At 53.6% G+C, this 27858-nt stretch overlaps 1 protein-coding gene across 1 annotated transcript; it reads right to left on the bottom strand.

The window, feature by feature from the left end:
• Positions 1–843: 843 nt before the first annotated feature.
• On the bottom strand, positions 844–9818 carry ZC3H12A (zinc finger CCCH-type containing 12A). Its single transcript, XM_075114848.1, has 6 exons — positions 9672–9818; positions 8989–9525; positions 5664–5803; positions 4626–4860; positions 3965–4071; positions 844–3848 (listed from the first exon to the last, which is right to left on the bottom strand). Exons 2-6 carry the CDS (start codon positions 9480–9482, stop codon positions 2824–2826), a joined length of 2001 nt encoding a protein of 666 aa, XP_074970949.1. The 5' UTR covers positions 9483–9525; positions 9672–9818; the 3' UTR covers positions 844–2823.
• Positions 9819–27858: the final 18040 nt, after the last annotated feature.

Raw genomic sequence — 27858 nt, 5'->3', positions numbered from 1 at the left:
CTGGGAGTAGTTTTGACCAGATTTGTTGCTGGGGTCTGACCCTCCCGGGTTGCTCTGTGCGCCACACCAGGACTGTCACTGCAATAGAAAAGTTACCATCATAACCAAACTAAGTCGCCACCAGCTCTTCCCTTCCTGGTTATCGTAGTGAGCGCCTGCGCTTCCACGCCGATTCCTTCGGTTGCGTCAGTCCAGCTTTAAAAGAAATAACTATTTCCCCCCCACATCTACACATCCCGCAAAACCAAAATTACCTATTAGGGTATTTTACTGGAGTATCAGCCTTAAAATCCTGCAGCATATTTCAACTACAAACCCTACTACAAACAGCAGGAAAGTCTTCACCTGGTTGAAAGGCCTGATCGGACCCGACGCAGCACTTAATCCCCCCAGCCACCGTACAGGTACAGAGCCGCACAAGCTTACTGCTGCTTCAGGAGACACCCTCAGAGGAGTTCCTCTCCCACAGCCAGTAAATGACCCTTCAGAGTGCGAGGTTCAGATTTGCTCTCCAGAACACAGCACTGTCTCCAGGAGCACCTGCTCTCCTTGTTTTTGATTAACTAGCAATAGCCATTGCTCTGTACTAAATTAGGAGTACGAATGTGAATAAAGACCATAAAGTTATTTGACAAGTCAGATAAGAACATGCTGTACTGCAGTACAGTAGGAGGGACGGGAAGATTCTGTTACAGAAATGTAAGCGTTGGTGTTCCTACTGCGTTTCGTTCCCTATCTAAGGTTGTCAGAGGAACCCCAGGGAGGAAGGATAACTTCCGACTTGCCTGGCAAGCCAGCCAAAATGTTGAATGGTCTTCCAGAAAGCCACCAGAGACTGAATAATTCAACTCAACAGTTTTTATTTATATAATGCAAGTTCTTACTTTGCCATGGTTTCACACGGCTGCCTCCATTCAGTACATACACTATATACTGCATAGTATGCATGCAGTTTCTGCATATAGAAGGTTCAGTAAAATGTCAGCTTGTGAGAATAAAATGTTAGTCTTCCGATTGCAAGAGAAGAAACACATATCAGCATTCCGACAGACAAACAAAAACCACCGCTCCAAGTAACTCAGTGGCTGAGTTGAGAATAGTGCTAATTAAAAACAGCATCAAGCAGCAAGTTGCTGGAAATAACATTAAAAACAATTTTTCCTGTCATTTACAAATATGCAAAGTATCGTGTTATTTAAAATTAAGAAGCATTTTGCTTACTAATATGAAACATTACTAATTTGTAATGTATCATAATAACCAGGCATACAGGTTTCTGTGTCCCTGTGGTTTTTGTGGCACATGGTGCCAGTCTGGGTAGGTCAAGCCTTGGACAGTCAGAGGGAAGAACAGTAATAGACAAAATCGTTCCTGAAGAGGGATCTCAGAAACAGCTGCACACCACTCTCCCCTTCACAATTTGCCACTCAACAGCCTTGGGTTAACCACAAGATGGACATAATTAAAAAACATAACAAAAACACAGATACAATGTGTATCAACTAATCAACTGCTTCTGGCCTGCAAGTGCAAGACACATCTTTGCATTCTAAGCACAATGAAATTCCAGGACCAGAACCAATTACTACAGGAATTGGTTTTGCATATTTAAAGTCTCTTACAGTATCTACAGTAAAACACATCTTACAGAGCAAGGGGGAATGAAAGGGGAACAGTCTTACCAAATAAGTCTTAGTCTACATTTTTGGATGCTGCTATAGTTTGACAAAGCTGAAGGGGACAAGAAAACATCAGTAAGAAGGAAGATGAAGCAACAGCTTTACGGAGAAAAATGTTAAGGTACTGGCAGCAGTCCAGACATGACTACAGCTGTTCTACTGAATGCTCAAAACTATTGCTGTCCGAAGACAAAAGGCACAACATCATAAATCCTCCTTGTCAGTGTTGTACAGAGATAGCCTAAGACAGGCCACCAGCCAAGGTCAAGGTTTCAGAGCAGCATCAAGAGCGCAGTCACCCGCGTCTTCTGACAACTGCACTTTTCAAATGCCAAACACACAACTCGCAGGTAGCTTTGGAGCAGTGTCAGGCCTCTCATCCTGAGAAAGGATCGCACTCCTAGCTCCTCTCATTTCTGGGAGCCGAGCAGCTTGCTAAGCACTTGTGGTACATATTGGGGAATTACCTCATCTTAGGAAGGTAAGTGTAGGTGGGAGGGGTACGGAAAGCATCATTAAGGAAGTGCACCAATAAAACCGAATTAAAGCCAGCCAAACCTAGCTTCATATTAGGTTTATAATCTGACATTTTCCACAGATCTGCTTGGTAGGATTTAGCAAAGAGGCTTAGTTAAGAGCTAAGAACAGCCTTGACAATGCACTTCAGACCTCACAACACAGCCTCGCACCACTGCAAGGTAGTGCCTGCTTATCTTTCACACGCCCCCCCCAAGCCCTCCCTCCCTACGTCTGACAGTACACGAAGCCGTCTCAGAACTGAAGGTAATGGGAGGAGTAAGGTCACATTCGGTTCTGAACTGCAGGAATTTAGGGTGTGCCTGACTCACCATGCAATCCCAAAGCAAAAATCCTGCTCTGAAGCTGCAGCCTCTTCTGCTCAGCACCCAGAGCCTCTTCAACATCCTCTGGGGCAGACGGGAGCCTCGGCTGCCTCTAAGAGCAGCACGCTGTCACGTCCAGGCCAGAATTTGCTGTGAGCATACTACATCTGGTACCCAGCCTCTAACTGGAGCCTGGTACTTCCAAGGAATAAGGAGGAGCCTCCAGAAGGCATTTACGGTAGCTAGAGTGCAAACACTGATCCTCAAGCTTTTCACATGCCCAGCTGCCCTTGGCATCTGCCTCATATACCTGGGTTCTGAGACTTGTACGTTAGTATCTCTGCAGCTAGCCTTTGGGGATCCAGAAGCCGAGGGAAACGGCTCATCACAGCATCAACTAAGTGGGGATGGAATATGCCACACAGCTTGACGTGCACATTGGCCCGCTCCTCTGCAAACTGGTCAGGGACAGACCACTGGCAGGAGTCCCCATACGTTGACCCTGGGGCTCTCTGTACTGAGCGAGGATCTCGCACGCTGGTAGGTCTCACTTGAGGGGGTGGCATCTGGTACGGTTCCGACCAGTACTCACGAGAATGGGGTACAGGGGCATTATACTCATTGGGCAGACTGTATTGCCCAGGATTAGCTGGGTGTACAGGTACTCCATAGCCTGAGAAAGAGTGAGGTGGTCCTGAGTGAGAGATCTCAGGGCTATACTGCAAGAAGCTAGCACCAGAGGAAGAAGATTTATGGGAACCATGATTGTAAGCCACCGGACCATTTTGCTCTAGGCTGGGAGAATGTGAGTAGAGAGGTATCTGCCTATGGCAGGTGCAGACTGCCACCTGATCAGCATGGGAATGATCACAGTGACTGGTAGATCTGTAAGGCCACATGTCAGACAGTTGGTTCTCCAAAGACCCAATGCCCGAGTCAAGGTGCTCCTGAGAGATATAAGACAGAGAGTCCATATGAGGCTGCTGGTACCTGTCAGCAGACCTGTGGCTCCCACCGTTAGGGGGGACACTGCCTGACACACAGCCTTTGACCTGAAGTGGAACATCACTGAGCTTTGCTTTGTGGGTCAAGCTTTTCCTCTCTGCAGAGACCTTCTGCAAAGAGCCTTTATCACTCTCTGTGGGCACAGAGCACAAGAGCTCTGCCTGGGAACCTCTTTTGCCCTTCTTCTCCTCCTTGGCATTGGCACTTCTGGTAGGAGACAACCTTGCATTGGCTCGGAGTTCATCAGCTAACGAGCGCTGGGGCTGATTGATCCTTTCAGGGTGGTAGAATTTACACTTAATTCCGTAAGTGCATTTCTTCCCTGCAAAGAAAGGCAGAGCATGGAATGAGTGTGGAATGGCCAGCTGAATTTCACTAAATGCATGGATTATACTTGCACAGACACCTCAGTCTTCATATTTAGAAGGCAGGTCTTACCATAAGGGCACTGTTGTTTCTTGTGTTCTGGCACCACAGGTTTTTTTCTGAGAAAGTTATCCAGGCTGGGGCCATGTCGCCCTAAGGGATCATCTGGAGGCATAAACCTGAAGAAAAATAAATCTCAGTCAGGAGCAGTTCACTTTCCTGGGTCAGGGTTTCATTTCTTCTAGCAGTCTCCCATATCATTGAAGGTTAAAAGCCATCTGAGCCCTAAAAAGCTTTCCCATTTCACTGCAGTGACAACTCTCCTGTCACCTAGAAAAGACTGGCATGAAGGGCTTTCACTTCAGGCACAGCAGAGGTTTTGTGCTCTGTTGCTGACTAGAATTAGTACTTGCTGCTGGGCCTGCTAATGATTGTCCTGTGAGGAAATCAAGTCCTAGAGCTCCCCTAGGAACTCCACTGCAGCAGAACTCCCAGCTCCAAACCATGAACAGCTATTAAGGCTACTCCAATTCCTTATGCCTTTGTACCTCACCACAGTTGGGCATTTCATCCCACCACACTTCCTTCTACCAAAGGATCTCTCTACAGGATTTTTCCCCATTCTGTACCAGCATTTTGCTCTTTCCATGCATCACTTGCCATTGCTTCATTAAAACAAGACAACATGCTCACATGGATTTTTTTAAAAAGCAAAGGCAGAATGGGAACATACTTGTCATTAACAAAGGAATACATCAGCAGACGCTCCTCAATGAATTTCTTCCACTCAGGACGCTCGTTCTGCAGGTCCCGATAAGTATCATTAGAAACCACAATGCCATCAGACTCGTGTGCCAGTTTCACAATGAATCGATCATCATAACAGACAACACGCTTGCCTCCAACCCGCCTGGAAGGAGTGAAGACCAGAATTTTCTTCTTTTCAAGGTCACGGAGAATGTGCTGGTCTAGAACAAACACAACCGTGAACACACTTCCACAGCCCAAAGGCCTTTGCACAGATAAGGTAACATTATAAATAAATGACAAAATTCACATAAAGTAATTTCATCCCTCCGCAACTCAGCCTGTAGGCTCATCTCTTTTGTAATACCCTCCATCCAGCTGTCAGAGGTGGAGCCCTGGCTGCAGTGCCTGCATGGCACCCCAGAACACTCCGAGCACACCACAGAGGCTGCTGTCATACAGCAAGTCCCATCCACATAATCCTTTGCGTGCAAAGTGCGATTTGCATTTAAGACTGGCAGGCTGGTATCTTTTGTACTGCCCTACTACATGCATTGATTCCTTTCTTTCTAAGTAGAGTTACTTAGAAATCTCAGCTGATGCAAGTTCAGAGCGAACCCCCCCTCAATTTGAATAATTCTGGCTAATCTCCCATCAAGCTTTAACTTTTAGCATGTCGAAATTCTGTCCAGTCTAGAGTGTCAAACATGTTACAGTCAAATACACAGCATGAAGATGTGTCCCTGAAAGAGGAAAGAAACGCAAGTAATAAAAGGCAAGAAGTTAGGAAGCAGAGTAGTATTACATTCTCTGTTCTCTGAGTTATTCCAACTGATCCAGGCAAGAACTCGCTTAGGGGAGAAGTTAATGACTAATTCTCACTGGTCAGCTCAGCTTACTGGATCTCCTACTACTTAGATCTTCCATTCATAAGTTAATTACTAACTAGCCAGAACTTTGCAAGCTCATTAAGTGACAAAGCAGTAAGCCTGAAAAGCTACTTTTGGTTTTCATATTTCCACACCTGTTATAAGTACATCTGGTCGTGGCTGCTCCTTCCTCCAAGATGGCACAAAGACTGTAATATCCTTGTGTCCCCTGTCCCAAAACCACTGGACAGCCAGAAGGATACCTCGGCAGGAGAACACCTCTTTATTTCCATGGCTGCATCGAAAAAGAAAATGGAGAATTTCAATGCTCAGGTTACGTACAGACTAGTCAGGCAATACACTAAGCAAATGGATCCCGCAATTCAGACAACCTTAGTGAAGAAGTGTTAGATAACACAAGCGGTATTTGTTGCTCGTCTTGTGTAAACAGCAGCACAAAGAACTGCACAGAATCACCGTTGCTTTTAGCACCTCAGTACACCAAAAAATACCCAAATTCTCAGTGGGAGGGAGAAAGCAGCCATAACTGTTGCAGCTGCTCTGACTCAGGCGCAGAGGCTTTTCTTCAACTCTGGACTCCAGATCTTTATTTTTAGCCCTGAGTACAATGTGATCTTGAACACCCTTTGTCCTATTCTGCCAGCTAGCACCAGTGGCTAACCTCTGCCAGTATAAACTGTGCTCTCACTAAGTGTTTTGCTTGTAAAGTTACAAAAAACAAGTTATTTTATGCGCTCAAGGACATCATCACTGATGAAAGGCCCAAAAAGTCAGTTACAAATGCACTATTTGCACAAAATAGCAACATCTCCTGCTAACAGGATCAGTGCTGAATGTCTTAACAGCACTTGGCAATCTGAGAACAAAGTTTGACAACAGCATCAGAAGCCATGTACCAATGCAAAAAGCTGCTTCCTCATTATTCATTACGTCATATCAGTAAGTTTCCAGAACTTCTAAGAGGAAACCACCACTCCTGTTTTACGAGTGCCAGTATTTACAGTGTAATCAGCTCTTCTGTTGATAATGGTTCTGGCAAACTTTCAACATTTCTGTATTACAGCCCAATTTGTCTTTCTGGGGATCCAATAGCCTGCGTTTCAGGATGACACTCTGGTAAGGTGTACTATACTGAAGATAACTGGCCTCGTAATTCAGTAAGATCTTCCCCACTTGGGCACTACCCCTGCCTCAAGTCTTACTCTTCCCATCTACACTTGAGTGACATTTCAACTGCCACCACCACTTGGCAGGCCAGCGAACTCCTCCATAAGGTAATTACTGAAGAGCTCGTGTCCCAGCAGAGGCAGTGCTACGAAGCACTGCTACTGTAGTACAACCATTCCACCAGAAAGGAACATTGTTCCTCCTCCTGCCCTCACCCTTCTCTGAAGCTAAGAAAATTGAAGAGTCAGACCAAAACAAATATATAGTTCTTACTGAGTTATTAACACCAAAACTAACACCTGAAGAGACACCTAACTCGTCTTCATTAAGAATCCCAAATTACAGAAAGGCTGACATTAACAATAAGATGCTCTAAAATTTTTCTCCAGTGTCAGATTGGTTTTGCTGCAGATAGCCAGAAACAGGTTACTGTAGTCTTTTAGAGATAAATGAGAAAAACAGAGGATTTTTTTTTCGTTTGTGGTTTGTTTTTTTTCCTAAGTCCCTGCTACCAATCCCAAATCTACAGAAGGCAGCTAATTGGGCTGATCTGATTTGGCAGCAGCCAAGAAAAAATTCCCTTAGAAGGAAGTAAAAGCTAATTTCCACTATGATTTGCATACGTTTGTCAAGAGCTGTTCAGGGAGGCTGCTGTACACACTGCAAATGAATCAGCAGGGAACATCACACCATCAATACAGGAAGTTTCAGAATGGAATTCCCCTTCTAGCGAATTGCTTAAAAAAGCCAGACTGCTTTTCTCATGTCAAACTCCATCCTACTGGCAGCGTTATTACCACCTGGCCTGCCCTCAGTCACATTTGCTGTGATCTCTCCTGCATTTTTTGGGACAGCTTTCACAGGCAAGAGGCTCCTCGTTCAAAAAACACAACCAATTCTCTTGTTGAGGCCTGAGCACTTATCTAAGGTTAGTAGCTTCCCTGCAAGGGTCACACTTACCAGCCCACGTCTCACAATGGGCCATTTTCCTCAAATGACTGCCCAGCTGCTGGAGAGCCGCAGCAACAGGGCTGTGCTCTCCTGCAGACACCCAGGTCACACCTTTTACTGCCCAGCCCTACTCGACTGCCATCAGAATTGCTTATTTGCCTGGGACTCTCAGGTGCTGTCCAGTCACACAGCAGACTGTACCCCATCTTTTTCAGTCCTGTTCTCAGAACTGCCAGCCACAGCTTGGAGAAAGCCACACCTGCAGACACATCTCCACTCAGCACTTTCACCTTAGTCTGCAGTAACGCACGCAGCACCCTGTTGGCCGTTGGGTCTTTTTTATAAAGTCTGTGTATACAAACACACATTACAAGATCTATTACGCTAAAACACCGTGAAGGAGGGTTGCTTTTGAACTGCAACAAAGCCCAATTCACAAACCCAATGCCTTAAACGAAGGGAGGCCAGACCCCGCTGTGCAGTGGTGGGGAGCGCAGCACCGGGAGCTGCGGTGGGGGCAGGCAACGCTCGCTGTCGTGGGGAACAAAAGCCAAGGTGAAAATAGGGACATCAGGCCAATAAATATCCAGCCCAGAGACTTGAGGTGCTCCACAGACACTAGGGCTCTCCTGAGTTACTGTTCCAACCCAAGCGGCTTCGCAGGCTGCCTCTGGTTGCAGCACCTGACAGGGCCTGTGCCACCAGCACCAGGACGCCCGAGATGCCGAAGGTGAGCCGCAGCCCTGCCTTGGTGACAACACATCCTAGGGGGCCCCTCTGGCATCCCATCCGATCTCTACACTGTACAGAAATTTAACCAAAATACAGGAGTCAACATTTGGAGACTGGTCTCCAATGCAGGAGACAACTCTATATTATGAAGCCTTCTCTAATTAAACCTGCAATTATTTATTGAGTAACTTCCTGCTACAGAAGCTTACATAAAGCCATTAGGCAAGAGAACGATGCATCTTCAGTTATCCTCTTCATAAGCTAAAAACTAGGAGGAAATGTCTTTATCCCCGGCAAGCATGCCTGCCCTTGTCATAGCCCCATGACCGCTGGCACGGGCTGGTGGAGGCCACGGGCAGGAGAGGCCATCAAGGCGGGCCGCATCTGCAGCTGCAACGCTCATCCTCGTGAGAGATCTGCACACTGCCGAGGTGCCTTGGAAAACATTACCAGCCGCTACCAGGGCATCCAGCGGCAGCTCTTTGCAGCGAGAAACCCCCCCGAGTTTTTCGGGCTGCAAGCTCTTAGCACACCTCGCAACTGGAGGCCACGCAAAGCGCCCGCGGCCCCGGTGGGACCACCGCACCCACCCAGAAACCCCTGCCGCACCTCATGGCCACGTTGCTGCCGTCGATGACGATGGGCTTCAGGTTCTCGCTCTCCGTCTCCTCCGGGGCCGGCGGGGGCGCGGGGGTCTTGTTGACGGCCCCCCCCCGCGGGACCAGCGGGGCCTCGGCGGCCTCCGGCGGGGCCTCGGCGCCCTCCCGCTCGGCCGGGCCGTGCTTCACCAGCTCCCCCAGCACCGTGTTGGTGTCGGCGTTCAGGCCCAGCTTCTGCAGCACGACGTGGATCTCCTCCGAGGAGTAGCCCAGCTTGCGGAAGAAGTCCACCTTCAGCTGCATCTCGGCGCTGTCGCAGGGCTCCCGCCCGGGGCTCGCCGCCTCCTCGGGCGGCTCCGCGCCGGGCAGGCGGCCCGGGCCGAGGCAGCGGCTCTCGCACGGGTCTCTGGCGCTCATCCTCTCTCCGAGCCGGGACGCGGGCGGCCTGGCGGCCGGGAGCGCCTCAGGCCAGCCCGGGACGGAGGAGACGCTGCCCGCGCTCATGGCTCCCCGCGGGGCGCTGCCGGCCTCCGCTCACGCCCCGGACCTGCGGGGCCAAGACGGGCGTTAGCAGCGGGCCCAGCCCCGCCGCGCTCCGGGCCCGGCCTCCGCGGGGCCCCGACAGGGCCGGGCCGCGTGTCGCGCCGTGCCGGGCCTGCCGCCCCGAGCCGCCCCGCCGCCCCCCTCTCTTACCGGCCTGCCGCCCACGGGCCGCCGCTGCGTCTCCATGGGGCCGGAGCGGGTCGGGCGGCGGCCGCCTCTGCTTTATACCGGGGCCCGGGCAGCGCCGCGCCAAGCGGAAGGGCAGAGCGGGCGGGCCGCGGGCGGACCGGGAAGCGGCCGCCGGCTCCGCCCCCGCCCCGCCCGGCCCGGCCCCGGCGTGCGGCCTCGCCTCGGGCCCCGCCGCCGGGCCCGCCGCGTCCCGGGCCGCGCCGGGAGCGGGGCCGGGGCCCGGCCGACCCCCGCCGGGTGCCCTTGGTCCCCCCGGTCCCCCTCCAGCCCCGCCGGTGCCTCCTTGGGGAATAACCCCGGCAGATGTAGAGACAGGTCCCTGCTGCAAACACCTGGCTTTTATGCAAATCGTGTTGCAATGCGGGCAGATTTGCCCCGACAAGCGTTGCTCGTTCGGTAAACGCTGCCCTTCTGCTTCCCGGTCTCCTCCCGGGACAGCCCGCGCTCCCCGCTGCATGAGCCTGGCCCCCGCCGAGCTGCGGCGCAGCGGGACGCGGCAAAACCAGATAGCAAAGGCAGGCAAAGCCTCGATCGAAGAGGTCGATGCCATAGAGAAGCTGGTTCCTTAGAGGTTTTTCCAGCTTGTCCTTGGCTGCTGTTACTCCGAGGTTAAAAACATTAAAACTCCAGTCCTGGCCCTTTCTTACTTCCCCCTCCACCATCAGAGGTGGATGTCAAATGGTCACTGAGTCCCGGAGCTTTGCAACGTGTGCTCGGTGCTCCCCGAGAGAGGATGCATGCCCTGACCCGTGCGGGGTGTAAGGCGGTACCAGCCTGCTGCCCCTCGCCATGTCAGAGACCAGGCTTTGGCCTAAGAGCTGTCAGGAGAACATTGCTCCAGCCCCAGCACACTCAGTGCCCGGTTGGAAAGCAGAAACCCGCCAGCTGAAGCTGGAAAGAGAGGGAAATGGGACAGAGGGAAATGGGACAGTGGGTTGTATTGGGTGCAAGGACAATCCTGCAGCCACGGAGGAGTCTCTGTGCATGCACCAGGGCTGCTTAAGCCAAGCCTAACCTGTGGGTAGCTTTATACAGAAGGAACATGTGAACGCATGGCTGCAAGGTTCAGGCACATCGGCAAAGGTGTATTTTTATGTTATGTTTGAGCTGCACTTCCAGCAAGCCGGTGCTTGGACACAGCACATGGTGACACTGAAGTCCCCTGATGGAGGACGCGGCAGAGCGCGGTCGGGGTGCTAGCAGCATCTCCTGCCGTGGTGGCCGCTCCTGCGCCGGTGGGGACCAGTGCGGAGGGTGCCCGCACAGGTTGCATGCCAGGCATGCACCGTGCAGGAGGCCGGAGTCTCTGACACACTCTCCTGCACCACTTTGATCCCTGTGGTGCAGGTGGCTGTGAATCAGCCAGTAGAGGCTTATCAGCCCGGTTTTAGAGGAGATAAGAGCTGACAGGAAGCATCTATCAACTACCAGTACCTGTCCCCTGACTGTTCACTAAAACCAGCCTTACAGACCGTACGTAACTGCAGGAATATTTCACAATGAGCAAAAATTTTATGTCTCTGACTTCTGATTAATCATTCCTAAACAATTTAATGAAGGTAGTTGCAAATTTGCTTCCCTGAGGCCATGTACCAGAGCCCAACTCAAGAGCAAGGGAACTCTCCCAGTTACAGGAATACATTTGCATTCATCTTCCTTGTGGTTACCCTGAAACAATAATTTTTTTCTTGTCTCTGGCCATGTCTGAAACCGCACTGTGTACTCAACAGTAACACACACACAGAGGCTAGATTCAGATCAGAGATAATATCCTTAGTCAGTACTTAAGTAGGTGCTTTCCCAACTCTTCTTTCCCTTGGAATCTACTCCAGTCAGCATGAATTTAGCATTGTTTGTGTGCTTTTGCTTCCAGGCTAAAGCCTATTGCACCAAAAAGTACGGCCACAGATGTGCTTTTTATAGGAAATACCCCACGTAAGAGCCACAAAGCTGGATCTTCTGATTTATGCAAAGCAGTGACAGCAACTGCATGCTGCCTGCTTTGATTTGGTAAAACGAGAAACCAGGAGAGAGAGGGTCTGTTGGCTCCTCCGCCCTAAAAGTCAAAAGGGGTCGTATGCTGGCCACACCCCAAAACTCCCAGTGGTTACTTTTGATTTTTTTTTTTGTTTGCGTTTGCATTTGCAAGCTGCTTTGAAGAGGAAGTTTGCTTCAATGTTTTTGGCATTGTGAGGGCTGTTGTGGAGGCTGCAGCTTCTGAGGATATGAAGATTTCCAGAACAAAGCCCCTGCCAGGATCGCTGATGCACCGAGGCCCTTCTCTACCACGTACATACAAGGCAGGAGGCTTCGTTCCTTCCCTGAGGCACACAAAGGGTGGCCCGCACAGGGAGAGGGGCTGGAAGAGCAGAGCCATCCCGCGGTGCCGCGTCCTCTGCCAGCTGGTGAGAGTGTCTCGTAGGGCTTCTCAGTTCCAAAGCATGAAACCAGCTCTCACTTAATTGGTGTGATATGAAAGTATATTGACCCGTTCCACTCCACAGCACAGAGGAGGACGTATTGCGGTTACACTCCTTGTGCAAACAAGCCTGGAGTGTCTCCAGGGTCAATCATGCCTCTGCCCCGCTCTCCCCGGCACCCCGTGCCGTGCGGCTGCTGCCGTACTGCCTTCGCGGCCGTTTCTGGGAACGAGCTGCCGTCCTGCTTCCTCCAAACACGCCCGAGGGTCTCTGCCCCTCTCTGCTCACCCAGGGGTGTCACATCCAGCAGGACCTCAGCAAAGCCACTGCCCGGGGAACAGTACCCTGCGGAAAGCCATGACCTCGACAGCCCACTGCCGTGGAGTTTGGAGCAGTGAGTTGTCCTGGAGCGGTGAATGCTGGAGGAGCTGCCCGACAGAGAATCAGTCTGAGGGAGGGAAGGGACCCATATTCAGGGGAGCCTAAAGAGCACCATGTCTGATGGAGACACGCTAGTAACCGTTGCATGGATTTCATAAGGGGTCCTGAGCACCACCTCGGCATTGTGCAGAAGTGCTTTCCAACTTGCACACTCTGCTTCCACGTCCAGGCGCCGACAAACACCACTTAGTTTTGGTGAAGGCCCCTTGCGCAGCTGAGCTTTCGTGTTGCGCGCCGGAGGTCAGGCCCTCCTCTCGCAGCGATCCGACGTTCTTTCTGCTGGGCTGCTGGGGTCGGATGGCGTGCGGGGGGACACAGACCCAGTCCCCAGGCTGAGGTGCCCAGCGGGGCTTGTTGGGGAGGCTGGGGAGCGGCAGGGCTGAGCCAGGAGGCAGCACCGCGCCAGCAGTCGGGCGGCCGCATCGTCCCCCCTCTGCCATGGGACAGGCCATGGCACTGCTGGGCTGCCAAGTGGTGCTCGTGCCTCCGTCCCGCTGCGAGATATCCGCACCCACAGGAAAGAGGTGGAAATCCCCCCTGCGGCGCACGCATGCACGGGGCCTTTCCTGAGGAGGAACTTGTGAGAGCGAGGGGGAGGGCAGCGGGCAGGCAAGGCCAGATGCTAGACCACAGGGTGTGCCCAGCCACTCCAGGCCGGGGCTCATGCTGCTCTCATGGAGGGCTGTCCTTCTGAATCGGGGCTCAGTCCCTCCCAGTCCTCCATCTCCTTCCAGTTCTCTGCTGACTCCATGAAAAGCAGGGCTTTCCTCCAGCCTGGTTCCTTGCTCACGAACAAGTCTCGTGAAATCCTGACGTCACATTTTTCTAGGTATTTTTCTAGGGATTACCACTCCCATGTCCCAGATTTTAAAAGAACTCATCCTCTGGCAAAGCCTTTCATCTCCCACTCGTACATTTAACGCAGTCAAAATAGGTGGTATTCAAGGATCGTGTTATCTGCTGGCGGAAAAGAGGCTGGCCTGGTGCCAGTTCCTTGGAAGAGATGCCAACACTACAAAACTATTGCTAACCACCTCAATCAGGAGCCTTGTCAGCAAAGGGGCCACGGACCTGGCTTGTCTACCTGCGGAAGCTCAAGGCAGCTAATTCGTTTTTAAAAATGGGCTAATTAAACTGCATTTATTAATGCCTATATGGGACCACTTATGTTAATTAAGGACAATTTAAATGGCCTTATTTAGCAGCATTTGGAAGTAAATTAAACTGAATTAAGGCCACTTTAATTCTGAATGAGAGTTTTATGCAGAATTTTAATGCTCTTTAATCCACTTTAGATTTAGTTACTTCAGTTTAACTTTGTTAAGAGTCCTGTGTAGACAAGCCCCAAGCAATGAGGGGCAGCTCAGAGCTTGAGCTCATGGCTACAGCCTCTCTGGGAGAGGACAGGACCGGGGCTGTCTGTCGAGCGATCTGCACGTTCCTGACAGCTTTGGCATCCAAAATCCCCTGTTCATCTGCGGGGTGACCTAATGGCTTGCTCACTGCACTTACCAACACGTGCTCCTGGGTGATGAGGACAATACCAGGTAGATTAACCGAATCCTCCCATCTCCTGTGGCGTAGGGATTCAAAAGGCTGGCAGAGCTGCCTCTGAATTTTCCTTTACAGTGAGCAGTATAATTTATTACACGGTACTCAGCACATCCAGGAATTAAAGGAAAAAACAAGTGATGATTTATGCCCTTTCTTTAGAAGAGGGTCACCATGCCTCATGAGGAAAGCCGAGCAATAAAGCTGGAAGGAAAGCTTAGCGACATCTCTTCATAGCAGTTTGCTTTTATAGCCGCAACCACTCACATTTATGGAAATGCTGACTGAGAGACCATCTGCTTTTCTTGCTTGCTTCAATAAAGATGTCTCTGATGGCAGCACCATAGCTTGTTGCGGCGTGAGAACCCATCAGTAGACGCATCGCCCTGGTTTGGAAGCATGCCCAGTGGAGACACTGGTGGGAAGGTCGCTCCCGTCTCACAGGCCAGCTCCGCTCCTGGGCACACACGTCGGGCAAGAGCTCTCGACCTCCCAGCCCTGGTGCTACGCTCCATAGTGATCCAAGGGTTGACGAGGTAGCTCATGTCTCCTCAGGAGAGAGGAAAATGTAGCAAGGGGGAACGAGACGAGAAGCTAAACAAGGATTTGCAGAACTTACTGACTTGGTTTTGAGCCTGTGTGCCCACAGCACTCATCGCATTGCGAGCTGTCTTCCCGGTGCCACCTTCATCTGCGAGTAAGGGATTCCTTTGCAGCTGCAGGAAAATAGAATGATTTTGCTCTGAAATATTCTCTCTTGAACTTACTTCCTGGCTTTTAAGGAGATCCTCATAAGCGCTCTGCAGAGTAACTTACTCCCTGCGTAGCCTGGGGGGTCCTTGCAGATTAGTCGTGTTTCGGAGGCGATCGCGTGCTCTGGAAGAGAGCACACACTCCCGAGGGACCACGCCAGGGTAATTTATTTGGCTGTCACTGTGACTGCCTGTGTGCCTGACTAGACATGGCCTTAGGTACTACCGAGTAAGCAGCCTTGATCTCTACCTTTGGCCTTAGTGAATGATGGCATTAAGTTATAGGACAACGGGCTTATTTCCTCAGTGACAGATGGATTGGGCACACCCTGACTTTTTTTTCCTCTTGTGTTTGTGTCAAGGAAAAGAGCCATCCTTTCAAGGTCTTTTTGAGTATAAATCTGTTATTGTTGAGGGTTGAAGGGACAGAGACTGCAGAAGCCTCACCGTCGCCCAGGCTGTCCCAGGTTCAGCACACGGCGCTGCACGAGCACGTGAGGTCTCAGCTGACCAGCCAGGGATGGTGAGACAGGTATGCTGCAAGGGAGCTGCGAAATGAATCCTCCCCATCTGTCCCACCCTAGGGCTGTGCAGCTTGGCGTGTGTCTCCTGAAGTCTTCCATGAAAGGTACACCTGCACACCCGCAAGGCACTGATGAGCCACGGCTCCCGAGAAACCCTGTTGCCGACCATGGCAGCAAGGAAGGGGCTTGGCTGGGCCCGGCAAAGAGGTTCTTCCACAGCCCTGTGCCAAAGCGGGGGAGGACTGGTCCCATTGCCCCTGCCCAGGATGCGTCAGTGACTCAGCATCTGGATGCTTCCCCCTTGCCACGATCACCTTGTCCCAGCAGATGTGTTTAACAGAAATACCCAGAGCTTTTGCAGCCAGGTAGCACCCCCTCCTTTCCGCAGCTTACCGGGTAACCTCGGGTTTACCACAGCAGAGTCAAAAGCAGAGAGAAGCAACAGACTCAACTAATAAATAATGATGGGGAAAACCAAGCAGTTACGCAAGTGTCTGTGACAGCAGCTATTTACCGTTTTGCTAAGGCCTTCCCAGCCATGGCCCCTCTGCCGGAAAATACCAGCTGTCCCCTTCTCCAGAAACATCCGTGCCTGCTCCACATGAGCTCTGTTTAGATGTAGCATCTGTAGCCACGGATTTGCTCTACTCTGACATGCCTGGAAACGTTTACTACTTCAGAGCTGAAAGAATAATAGAAGTTGAACAAATATTTAATGATATGAATGTAAGATGTTTAAATAGATAGTCACAAAATATTTTATCCCACCCAGAGCGATGTGAAGAGCAGAGGATTTATGCCTATTGCTGAGCAAATACGTCTGGAGGAGTCACATCCATCTGGGAAGCAAACAGTTTTTGTTCTAAGGAGCTGAAAGCAGAGCACGGCTGGGACAAGTGAGGTGAGGGCAGCAGTGCCAGGAGCTCTCCTGCTCTTCCCTCCCGGGATGGCAGAGGAGCCTGTGGAGCAGCCCACACCTCGGGGCAGGAGGTGCAGAGCTCGCCATGTATGCTCTAGGCGTGCAGAGCGGAGACGGCACAGCTACACCTGCGGAGCCCCAGCCCCGCGAGGAGCTGGCTACAGATGCCCCTGCTCTGCACAGGGAAGGGGGGGTGTGTTTGCTCTTTCCCTGTGCCCTGCACATGTTGGGGCAGAGGACAAAGCCTCCCAAACCGGCCAGGGCTGAGATACCTGGAGGTCCCGAGGGAGAGCCCTGGTGCCCGCTGCAGCCTCGTGGCAGCACGTCCATCACGGGCCTCCAGCCTGTGGGTGCGTGGTGGCGTCAGGCCCAGGCTCAGCACGTGGGCTGGGAGCGAGCCGGCTTAGCAAGGCTGGCTTCACAGCAAGGCGCTGAGACAGAGCAGCGTCGTGGCTCATAGCTGTTAGTCATCTGTAGGCGCATCTCCAGGATGAATGGAGACATGTAGCAAAACCCAGAAGTGTCAAACGCTTCCTGAGCAAAGAGCACATCCCCGTGCTGTCTGCTGTGTGGTTTGTTGTTGCGTTTCCAGCCCTAAGAGCAGGAACATCTCCCTGAGTCATGGAGACGTGCTCTCGGCTCCCACGTCAGGAGGGAGCAGTGGAGGGGCAGCCGTCCATCCCAGCCCGGGCCCTCAGCTCCCGTGGGCAAGGGCACAGGTGCCAGCAGCCGCGCACCAACAGGCCAGTCCTGAGCCGCTTCACATGCTGGTGGTGCCACCGTGCAGCGGGAGTGTTACAGGGAAGACTGTCCGTCTGGGAGTAACTTCCAGATGTCCCCAGGCTGGAATGTCTGCTCTGGGCACTCAGGAGGTCAGGGAAGGACTGGAGATGTCCTTACAAGCCCTAATGAGTCTACAAACGCAAAGGGTTAAACTCCTCGACAGCAGCTTTGGGACCTCTTGTGCTAAGCGGCTCATCGTGAGCCCCTCGGGACACAGGCTGGGTCTCCCCAGTGCTCCTGTTAAAGCTGTGTGAAATGGGATTCCCAGTTCCACCAGGCACCAAGCTGAGCTCACTCTGTCGTTCAGGAAACTCTCATTTCCTCCTTCTCCCATCCAGGACGGGGTCAGCACGGACCCCAGACACAGGAGCCGGGGATCGCCATCAGGGCTGTGCCACTGCCTGCTGCCTGCGCAATGTGGGACAGCACTGACTGCCCCAAAGCCCTCCCACGAGACAGACGTGTGTCACCGGGGCAGAAAGACAAACAGACTGCATGGCTCTCCCCTCGTGGCTCCCATGATGTCAGTGGCAGCGGGAGCCACTCTGCTGATCTGATATGACTCAGCCCGTGGCAGCGTGGCAGCCAGCGGAGCCGGCCGGCAGGGCCTGGGAGGTGGCTTCCTACTCGCGCAGGCTAAACATAGAGAAGGTGTTAACTGGCCCACGGCCAGCGGCAAAGCTCGTACCCCACGCTCGGCAGAAGGCCACGAGCACGGACGAGGACTGAGCTGTCTGGTATCGGAGGACAGCTCTGTGTTTTGCACACCTCGCAGCAGTTCTGCAACGCACACAACACAGTAGTGCAACAGGGCTGGCCTCTCCCTGACTTACGCTGCTGTTAGAGCCGCCTGTCTCCGTGGGGCAAGGCTGCTTTCGCTACCTTTGGCTGGGGATTTCCCCAGCGCGAGGAGTGCCGACCTGGTGTGGAGCTGGAGCAGCCTCCGGCTGTGCCGGGCTCTGGCTGCTGCCGGGGAGCTGTGGGTTTCTGTAGCACCCGGGGCACGGGGAGCTCCCCGGGCACAGCACCGCGCTCAGGATGCTGCGGCTGGCGGCTTGGGCCCCTGCCACCTCCCGCGCTGCCCAGCCCCGATCCTGGTCTGCTCAGTCCTGCTGATGCACGGCAGCGGGAGAGCACGGCCAGGCCCCAGCCTGTCTTTCCACTTTTACACAACAGTGTACAAAAGGAGTGATGCATTTGTTGCAAAACAGCAGCTGGAGCAGCAGACTCGAGACGGCATATTCAGGAATAGCATGTGGGATCTGAGGTCTGTTTGTCAGACTATTTCAGTGAAGGCCTCGCAAGCCTTTGACAGTGTCCTCCCAACCCACACGCCTGATTCACATCTGACATCAAGGGAGGAGGGCAAAGAAGTGATTGCACTTTTAGTTTTGCTCTTTGGCACAAACTACCCCTTTTCTAATAAATAGGGTGTTGTTTTTTGTTTGTGTTTTTCTTTCTCAGCCTTCCACAGAGGGGACTGAACAAGGTTGTACGAACTAGTCCATATTTTCTGTCTGATTGTCCCCCAGCTTTGTGGAATGAGTGTTTGGGATGAAAAGGATGGCATGATACAGAGAGCAGGTTACTGAGAGGCTGAGGCCATCTTCCAGCCTTGCTGATAACCATGTGCTGCTTTTCTGGGCTTGCCTGTCCAAGCATATGTACAGAGATGGAAATATTTCCTTTGTTTTATAATCTTGAATCCTCTGAACAGTAAATATCAACAACTTCCAACTGCTCAGAGCAGAAGATGAATCTGGCGTGCCTCTCCCAAGTCCCTCTTTGCTCTCCTGCCTTATCTGCAGCCCTGACAGAGCAGCACATCCTTCCTGCTCTAAGCGCAGTGTTCCTGTGAGGGCTGGGGCGTTGAGTGCTCGCCGGCCATAACTGCATTTTGGTAGAAAACATGTTTTCATGAAAATAGAAGACTGGCTTTCGGTTTCCATTTAGGTTTGCTTTAGTAGAGATTCTGCTCATCAGTGTGCTGCTGAAATGAAGGGAGAAACCTCTGGAGGCAACAGCTCCCGAAGTGTGAGCGGTACTAACGCAGCGGTCTAGTCTAACGGCTTGCTTGGGTGAGACTCGAGGCAGGTGTCCAAGGAGGCATCGTGCCTCGCCGGCAGCCTCCCTTTGTGCGTGTTGCTGCATCGCACGCTGTGGGCTGCTCCCACGCAGCGGCCATCCCCGAGGACGCGGGCGCTCTCCCGCAGGAGGCCCGCGGAGCCGCCCCAGCGCTTCCCAGCACGACCCGGTGCGCGACGGCGAGCGCGGGCAGCGTTTGCGTGGGAGGCAAAGGGTGCGAGGCCGGAGGGGGGGCTTCAGGGCTGCACAGCCCTGCCCTTTCGGGGGCCGGGGGGGCGGAGCTGCGCGGTGCGGGCGCTGCGGGGGAGGGCGGAGGGGCAGGACCCCTGGAGCCGGCTGCGGGCGGCTGGCGCACCGGGGGGGGGCGGGGGGGCCCGGCGGCGGGTTCGCGCTCGCAGCCCCCCACCTAGAGGCCGGCGCCGGGTGCTGCAGCCCCGCACCGCCCTCCCGGGCCGCGGGGAGTCTCGGGCCGGCCCGGGGAGCTGTGCGGGAGGGGGCGGTGCGGGGGGCGGGGGGCTGCCCGGGGACCGGGGTTGGGGGGGGGTGTGCGCGGAGCGGTGCGGGGAGCGGAGCCCTCCCTTCCCGCCGCATCCCCGTCGCTGCCCGGCAGCCCCCGCTCCCCGAAACCATCACCGGGTTGCACAGGCCGGTGCGAAGGCTTCTGAGCTCTGCCTACTGCAAAGCTGCAAGTACTAATCCATTTAACGTGACTATAAAAAACAAAAAAATCCATGCTAATAACCTGTTGCAGCTTAAAGCGTTTAGACAATTCTCTATCTTTCTGTAATTCTTTGTAATAATAATTAAATGACCTTTAAAATGGCAGTGGGTGGAAAAATTCAGTAAAGCCGAATAGCAATTCAGCAACTGCTAAAGAATATTGAATCTCAACAAGAAAAAAGCCTCACTTTGATGTTAAGGGACGGAGGGGGGAAGTGAATCAATCAAGTGTGAAGCTGGAAGTTTGTTCTTCATCTGCACTGGTTTCCAGGTCCAGTTGGGCAGAATAAATATGGGAGCACTAAGCCCCACCAGATCCGTGAACAAGCCCCAGGGCTCCAGAGCCTTGACTGGCCTAAGCCCCCTTTCGTCCAGTTCTCTAGACCCAACAGTCACAACAGCTGCTCCAGAGCAAGGGACAGCAAAGCGGGCGATGGTAGAGAGCTCCCCCATGGCCAGGAGCTGTTAGAGTGGCCGGGCTGGGGCTGCTGAGGGCTTAGGCCCTTCTCAAGGTCCTTCCTGAGACACCGAGGTCCCGAGAAGCTGGTTAAGACGGCTGAGGGTGCTCACGGACCAGGGCTGAAAAGCCAGGGCTGGAGAAGGCAGCGCTCGTCTCTCTGTCCCGCATCCACTTGCCAGCAGCAAATGTCCCCTCTGCCCTTCTCGCTTCAGGCACCCATTTCATGCTCGCCGAGCAACGCCAGAACAGCTTCGGGACTGACCTGAGCCCGCAGCGATGGGCTCATGGTGCCGGCCCTCAGCAGCGCACACCGAGTGCCCTCACCCCGGGCGAAGGGACCGGTGTCCCTTTGTCACCACTCCTGCTTGCTGGGAGGGGACACCACGGCTGGGGGCATGGCCGGAGATGCACACAGATGGACAGATGGACATGGTCGCGTGGGTGCTTTGCAGCGGGTCCCCCGACCAAAGCGGCAGGCGGGTGGCGGAGGCCAGGCAGAGCCCACGCCGTCCTGGGAGAGGAGCTATCGCCGTGCTGCGCCGCCGGCCGCCAGCCCAGCCTCTTGCCAGTATCGGCGCTTTGCAGCCTTGCGTTGGATTTGATCCCCCACAATACATGGGATTTATCTCTCTCACTTTCATGTGCCTTTAAGGAAACACCACTTTTTATCTCATTTCTGCTGCTTTTTTATCATCACAAAGAGTTTTTAATGAAATGAGAAAGCGTCTGTTTCGGCAGGCCGGAGCAGCGTGGGTAATTTCAATATAAAACAAACAAGGCGGCTTTAAAAATTAAAATTTTATGTGTGGCATTTTCTCATTTAACAGAATGCACAAAGATGGGCAAAACCAATTAACAGGAGGTTGAGACTCAGCACTCAGCAGCATTAAACAACGGGACTCTGCAAAAGGAATGATTTGTTCAAAGGGAGCCGGAGAAAGGAATGGAGAGGAGGAGAGGAAGCAAGGCTGCTCTTGGAAATTCACCGCCTCTTAAAAAAATAAATGCAAACAAATCTGCATCCTACCCCCCCGTTCCTCAGGCGGGCTTCAGAGTCTCACAGACGAGGAGGAAACACTGGGGAATGGCAAGGATAATGTCTGGGAACGCCAGCTTCAGGGGAGAGCTGGGAAAGTCCTAGGTCTGGGCTTGGATGCTGCCAGTGCCAGGAGAGGTCGGCTCCCAAAATGTACCTGTCACAGGCTGGCAGCTTGCGCAGGGTGCAGGGCTCCTCTGGACACCCTTCAGGAAGGTGCTGCTTCCTTCCCCAGAACTCCCTCTGCTTCCAAATCCCCTCCCACCATGAAAAAAAATACCAGTTCCAGCAGAAGTTAAGCTGGAGACAAAAAGGAGACGAAGGCGAACAGGAAGAAGGTGGCTGAGCAGGAGAAGGGCAGCGATGCTGCCACCCGCCCATGCATTGCCCAGGCAACTGCGCTGCTCCTGCACGGGCTGTGATTAGCGGTGGGGTTAGTGACACCGTGGGGGGCTCCAGATGAACTGTCTTAAAAGAGAGGAAGAGCTGGAATTAGGGCTAATCACTCGTTATCAACCTGGGGGCTGTGCCTGCAGAGTTCAAGATTTACAGTCCCTGGGAGCAAGTCAGAATTGGACTCTGATTGCTGCAATCACTGCAAAATGGGGATGGGGCTTATTTGCCTCCTTCACAGATAATCTGTAGGGTGAAGTGCTGAATCCTTTAGGGTGGCAAGGTGTCTGGACATATTTAACCAGCAATTTAGCCCTGCTGGGCCAGAGCAGGGGCTGTGAGTCCTGCCTTGCAGCATCAAGTGAGCCAGTTGAGCGTTTACCTCAGGCGTGCTGCCCCTTGCTGGGGCAGCAGGTATCGCAGTGGGAGAAAGTCCCTCGGCCTGGTGAGGAAAATACGGAGCAGTGCTATTTACTGTGCTTCCAGCTCTGGTTTCCAGAGAGTGACCAACAGAGGAAGCAAAAGTCACTTGTTAACGAGGGGCAGCAGCAGCCCAGCCCCAGCCAGGAGCCTCCTCCTTGCTCGTAGCAGGTCTCAGCAACGCATCCTGAAAGAAGAGGTGATTCTTAGGAGCAAGAGCTCAGGAAGGGATGTGCTGAGGAGCTATTTGGTGAACCCACAGCAGTCTGGGCAGAAAGAGGTTGTGAGGGCTTTACACCCACTAATGTGGGAGACAGAACTAATACAGCACTATTTCAGCCCAAAGCTGTTGATGACTGACAGTCTGGTGGTGCCAGGTGAAAGGGGGGAGCCCCAGGCCTGGGTTTGGAGCGGGACACCAGCTCCCAGCCAGCCTGGCGAGACAAGTCGCTCGCAGAGCTGCAGGCAGCTGGGGAATCGCTCGAGGACGCCGGCAGCCGCCAGTCCAGCCTGGCCACGGGAGCAGCCGGAGAGCGGCATGGGGCTCCCAGGCGTGCCAGCGTAGAGTGGGAACCCTCCAGTGTCTGGGAAATACAACTTTTCACTGAAAGGAACGAGAAGGCAAGCCTGTGGAAAGAGAGGAACAAGCTGCCAAGCCAGGTAATCCATCTCAGGAGCGTAGGTGTCAAGATGATTCATGTCTTCCAATTTACTCCCAGCTCAAATCTAAAGTAAATCAGCCCAGACCGTTCCCTGCCCTGTGCAGCACGACACAACAACGGCATGCGGAGGAACATCCCGCCCATCCACCTCGCTGGTCTCGCAGGTCCTGACTTTAATGCTTGTCCTACGTTATGAGAGCCAAACTGTTTGTTGATAGGTGAAGGAAGGAGAGGAGGTGCCCTGGGAAGGGAGATGGGATGTGAAAGGGGATGATGACAATGGATTTTTTTTTTGATATGCTGTTCTGTTGCTTTTCTGCAGCAATTCCTTTCACATGAGAATAGCCCAGGAAGAACATTATCAATATTAGTTCCCACCTGTAATAAGAAAGTAGTCCAAAGTCTTAATTACCTTTTTAAACTACTTACAATTCTCCTGCCTCCTTACCGTGGCCTTTCTGCCAGACCCGAGCCGTGCCCGCAGCGCTTCCACCAGCAGCCCAGTGCCAGCCCCTGGTGCCACAGAGGAATTTGACCACGGGAGCAGAAGGGGAGCGGCTCGGTGTGCTCGGGCACCCCTCTGCAGAGCCGCTGGCGGGGAGCCGGATGGCACCTGCGCCCCGGCACAGACTCCCCCGGACAGCCCCCTGCTCCCCCAGGGCTCCCCTTGCCCGTGGGGGACTGACACCCTGCCTGGCCCAAACCGCAGGGCCCTGTGCCCGCCGTGCCCCGGCGCAGGAGCAAATTTGTGCAGGCAGAGGGGTGGGAGCCCTGTCCCTGCAGCTCCCCTTGCTCTCGCCTCCTGGGGTGCCCCTGCTCCGTGCCCAAAGAGCCCACAGAAAGGAGCCCCAGGGCTCTCGTCCCTGTACAAACGGCTGCTGAAGGCGATGCCCGTGGCCTGGGGTGAGCGAACGCGGCCCCCGGCAGCGCTGCCCGGGCGTGGGAGGTGGATGGGCCCCGGCGCAGCCCCAGCCCCGCTCCCCGCACCCTGCGTTTGCCCCGAGGACGGGGTGCGCGGGCACCGGCGGGCCCCTGGGTGACACAGGGTGCAGGAGGTGCCGTGGCGGTGGGGCGTGAGGTCACGAGCGGAGAGGTGACGCAGGGGAAGCCGGTGCTGCTTGTCTCTGTGTCCTGTCCCCGCACAGCCCTGGGTGGAGACACCCCACTCTGGTGAGAGGCCAGAAACCCTTCCAGGGATGGGGGGAAAGGAGAAGCTGCAGAGCAGAGCAGAGCAGAGCAGAGCAGAGCAGAGCAAAGCAAAGCAAAGCAAAGCAAGAAGGCTGTTCCCCGGCTTTTCCCTTATATTGGCATCTCGCACCTCGTTACAGCTAATTACTGACAAAGGGCCTGGGCAACATTTCGAAGGCAAGCTATGAGGTGCCCCAGTCCCACCTTCAGTGGAAGCAGCCTGGTCGGGTTCATCTTTGTTTATAATCGGTTTGAGGGGGTGATTTAATTTTTCAAGTTACTGATTTGAATTTCATCGCGTTTGAAAAACACTGGAAAAAAGATTTTATGTCTTTAAGGAAAAACGTTGGAAGAATGTGCCTTGGCCTCAGGCCTTTTAAAAATAAGGTTTTTTATAGATAAACTGGCAATTTTGGGCTAAATATGAGCAGACTGTAAGGTGGGGCAGAGGCCCCCATGAGGGTCACGTGCACCCAGAATTTCCCAGGCCTGTGGTGGGTCGCAAGGGGCTTTTGCCGTCTTGCTGCAGAAAGTTGAGGGACAGCCGAGCAACAGCAGAGGGTTTGGGGGCTGCGAGGGAGTTTCAGCTTCATCTCCTGAACTCGCCTCCACTCTTGAGTCATTTAAATACAAAGAGTTTTAGGTCTGACGGTTTCTCGCTGGCTGAAGCACCGGCACCGCCGAGGCCAGCCGGGCTGCTCCCGTTCTCATTTCGTGGCTATTGGGCGTAATCGCAGCCGCAGAGGTTCGGGCACGAGCGGCAATCTGCCGCGACCGTCTGCAGGGAGCGCAGGTTGGAGGGGTCGAAGCCATCAGCCCTGCGGCGGCTGCAGACTAACAGCCCCTGTGGCAGCAGGGCTGGAAAAACCCAGCGTGGGACGGAGGGTGACCAACCCGAGAGCAACGGGGATGGGGGCAGAGCTCGCCCTGGCCCCCGAGCCCCCGGGCACCCCCCGCTCCAGCCCCGAGAGCACAACTGCCCGCAGTCACGGGCCGTGACCTGCAGTGCTGCCCGGCCCGCAGAGCTGGCTCCGGCGGGGGGCACGGAGGGGCTGCGTCCCCCCACGTTAGTGCTCCCTGAGGAACCCCGGCACTGGAGGGGTTGGGCGATGTGGGTTGTGGCGCGGCTGCATCTCTGCCCGGTGCTGCAGCCTGGGGGAGCTCAGCTGATCAGCTTTACTGAGGCTGCGTGTAATTAAAAGGTTTGGCTGGCAGTCCTGGAAACAGTGACAAAGCGCCGTAAGTCTGCTAATGAGCCAGACGCGCTTTAAACACTAATTCGCTTTATGATGAGAGCGCTGTTACTGTTCAGATTAAGTATTTATCTACTTGTTTAATACCAATCAATAAATGAAGAACAGTTTGATGGAAGCGACATTTGTGGAACTCCGCAGCCATTTGTAACTCATGTTTTAATGTCTTTTCTAATGAGGAGCATTAGCTCCGCACAGCCCAGGCCGTGCGCTGAAAGCAATGAACCTGAGCAGCCCGTCCTCATGAGCTGCCCTCGGCGTGCCGACCCGGGGAGCGTGTTCGCTTTTGCTTTCCAAGTTCCCTCCTTTCCTTTTGGCAGGAGCAAGCCAAGAGGGCCGGGAAGCAGCCTGACAGCAAGAGAGGGAGGCGAAGCCAAGCTCCGGTGAGGTCTCAGCCGAGTGTTGACATGGGTTGGGAACCGTTTTGCCTTGTTGCCTACCAATGCTCTGCTCTTTGCAGGAGCTGGAAGAGTTACCCCTAAAGCCTTATTTTCATTTGAGCCAGTGGAAGTTCTTGGAAAATGAGACTTGCCTGCTTGGTTAAGGCAGGACTTTGCAGAGCCCAGTTGTGTGTTGCAGGCAAGGCCAGCTTCTGTGTGGGAAAATGCAAGAGACAGTCCAGGAATTTCAAAATCAGGAAAGGGAAGGACCCCAGGGCACCCTCTCACCCCTCTCCCTGCTCCAGGCCCTGACCAGCCCCACTCTGACAGAGGTTTTTAGGGTAGTTCCTAAAAGGTTCCACGAAGGAGCTTTTAGCTGCTCTTGGGCAGCCCATGTTGCTTAGCGTCCTGCAGATGTGGTTTCTGGAGCCATGCCTCCAACATGTCCTAGAAAGGGTCCCCAGAAGAAATAATTTCCAGAAGGGCTGGCCTTTATGTACTCCAGACATGTTTTATTTGCTGAATATTTCATATTGTTGCATTTGGTAGCTCTTCTAACTCTTCAAAAGTGAGAAGGCAAACTTTTGAATCTATTGTCTTGAGCCATTTTGCATCTGTTACCCCATGGCTGCAGTCCCAGTGCTGGAGGCACCATATGGCTTGCATTGTTATTAGAAAAGCAGCACACACACAAAGAGCAGCAGGACTGAAAAAAATGGTCTGGAATTAAAATTCACCTTGTTGCTAACTGCAGACTAAATGACTAAGCCAGAGGGACTGGGTATCTCATTGCAGTGGTTAGAGTGGTGTTTATTCTTCTTCTGAAGGAGCCCTGAAGTATTTCTATAGTGTGTCTGATTTAAAAACGCAGGAGTCGCACTCCAAGTGCAGCACAACGCTTCCTCCTATTGCTAATGAGAGCTGCACAAATATAAGAGTGGTAAAATAGGCCCTAAATAGTACTTAAATTTTTCATGATACGGGAAATAAGTGTCCCTGAAGGGAGCTGCTTCTGTTAAGGACTGCCATGGTGGAAATAATCCGTTCATGCAGCAAACCTGCAATTAGATAGCTACCTGGGTGAGCCGCCCGTCATCCTCCAGCTGAACCTGCCTCAGCCCTGCGTACACGGCTGCAAATGGGGCCTCCCAGACGCCACCTCCGATTCCATTAGCAACAAATGTGCGTGGCAGAATAAAGCACATCCAGCCTCTGCATTGCCGCTGTCGTTGGGCACAGCCCTTTCCCCGGGAGCCGGGGGGTCCCCGTTCAGCCCCTGCTGCGGGGGGAGCACATGCCTTGTCCAGGAGTGGGCAGCCCCCCGCTGCCGGAGCTGCAGCACGGCGAGGGCTGGTCCCAAACTCCCACCCGCTCCCCCAGCACCACGCACCAGTACCATGCAGCAGAGAGGTGCGAAGGGCTGGGAGGGCTATTTTCTGACCCAGCGAACAAATAACCCACGTGCACGCAGGTCTGTGACCCGTGCACCAAGGCACCTGTGCCTGCATTTCTGTTTCCCTTGGGTGCTGTTCGGGAGCGGAGCAGGAAGGAGGCAGAAATGCTTTTGCCATGAAAGGCAGGAGGATTCCCAGCCCCTGCTCTGTGGCGGGTATGGACAGGTAGTTTTCCATGTCTGCAGCTCGGAGGCAGGCAGCAGGCACAGCTCAGCATATGCTTGGGTGAAAACTACAGCCCAGACCTCTCTTGTCAGAGGTAATTGCGTCTCCTTGGTCCAGCCTGTCCACGGTGCTCCCCCCTGCGCGCAGGGCACACGCTTCTCTATGCTTTGGGTTGAATGCTGAAGCAGACCTGGGTTCGACAACCATAAGGCATCAGTTGGAGGATGCTTCCTGCTAATGAGATCTCTGAGGGCTTCTGCTTTCACCTTTCTCTGCTCTCCTCTGTATTTATAACGGCAGCCAGGCTGGCACTGCCATCAGCATCTCCTGCTACCACGCAGCTCTCAGGCGCTCGCAAGGGGAATTTGCTGCGGAACTCGCTCTGCAAGCTGAGATTTGGCATTCAAGGGTCTTCCTTCCCCTTTGAAGTTAAGAGCAGATTAGAAACATGGCAGTTTGGGGGAGGTTTGAGTAGACAAACCCCCAAGGTGTGCTGTCGCTCCCAGCACTGGGCTGAGCAGATGCCAGGATCGAGCGGATCC

The sequence above is a fragment of the Phalacrocorax aristotelis genome, chromosome 20 (genome assembly GCF_949628215.1).
Source record: "Phalacrocorax aristotelis chromosome 20, bGulAri2.1, whole genome shotgun sequence".
NCBI lineage: Eukaryota > Metazoa > Chordata > Aves > Suliformes > Phalacrocoracidae > Phalacrocorax > Phalacrocorax aristotelis.
Note: the sequence above shows the minus strand (reverse complement) of the source record. Positions and strands in the feature narration are given on the sequence as shown.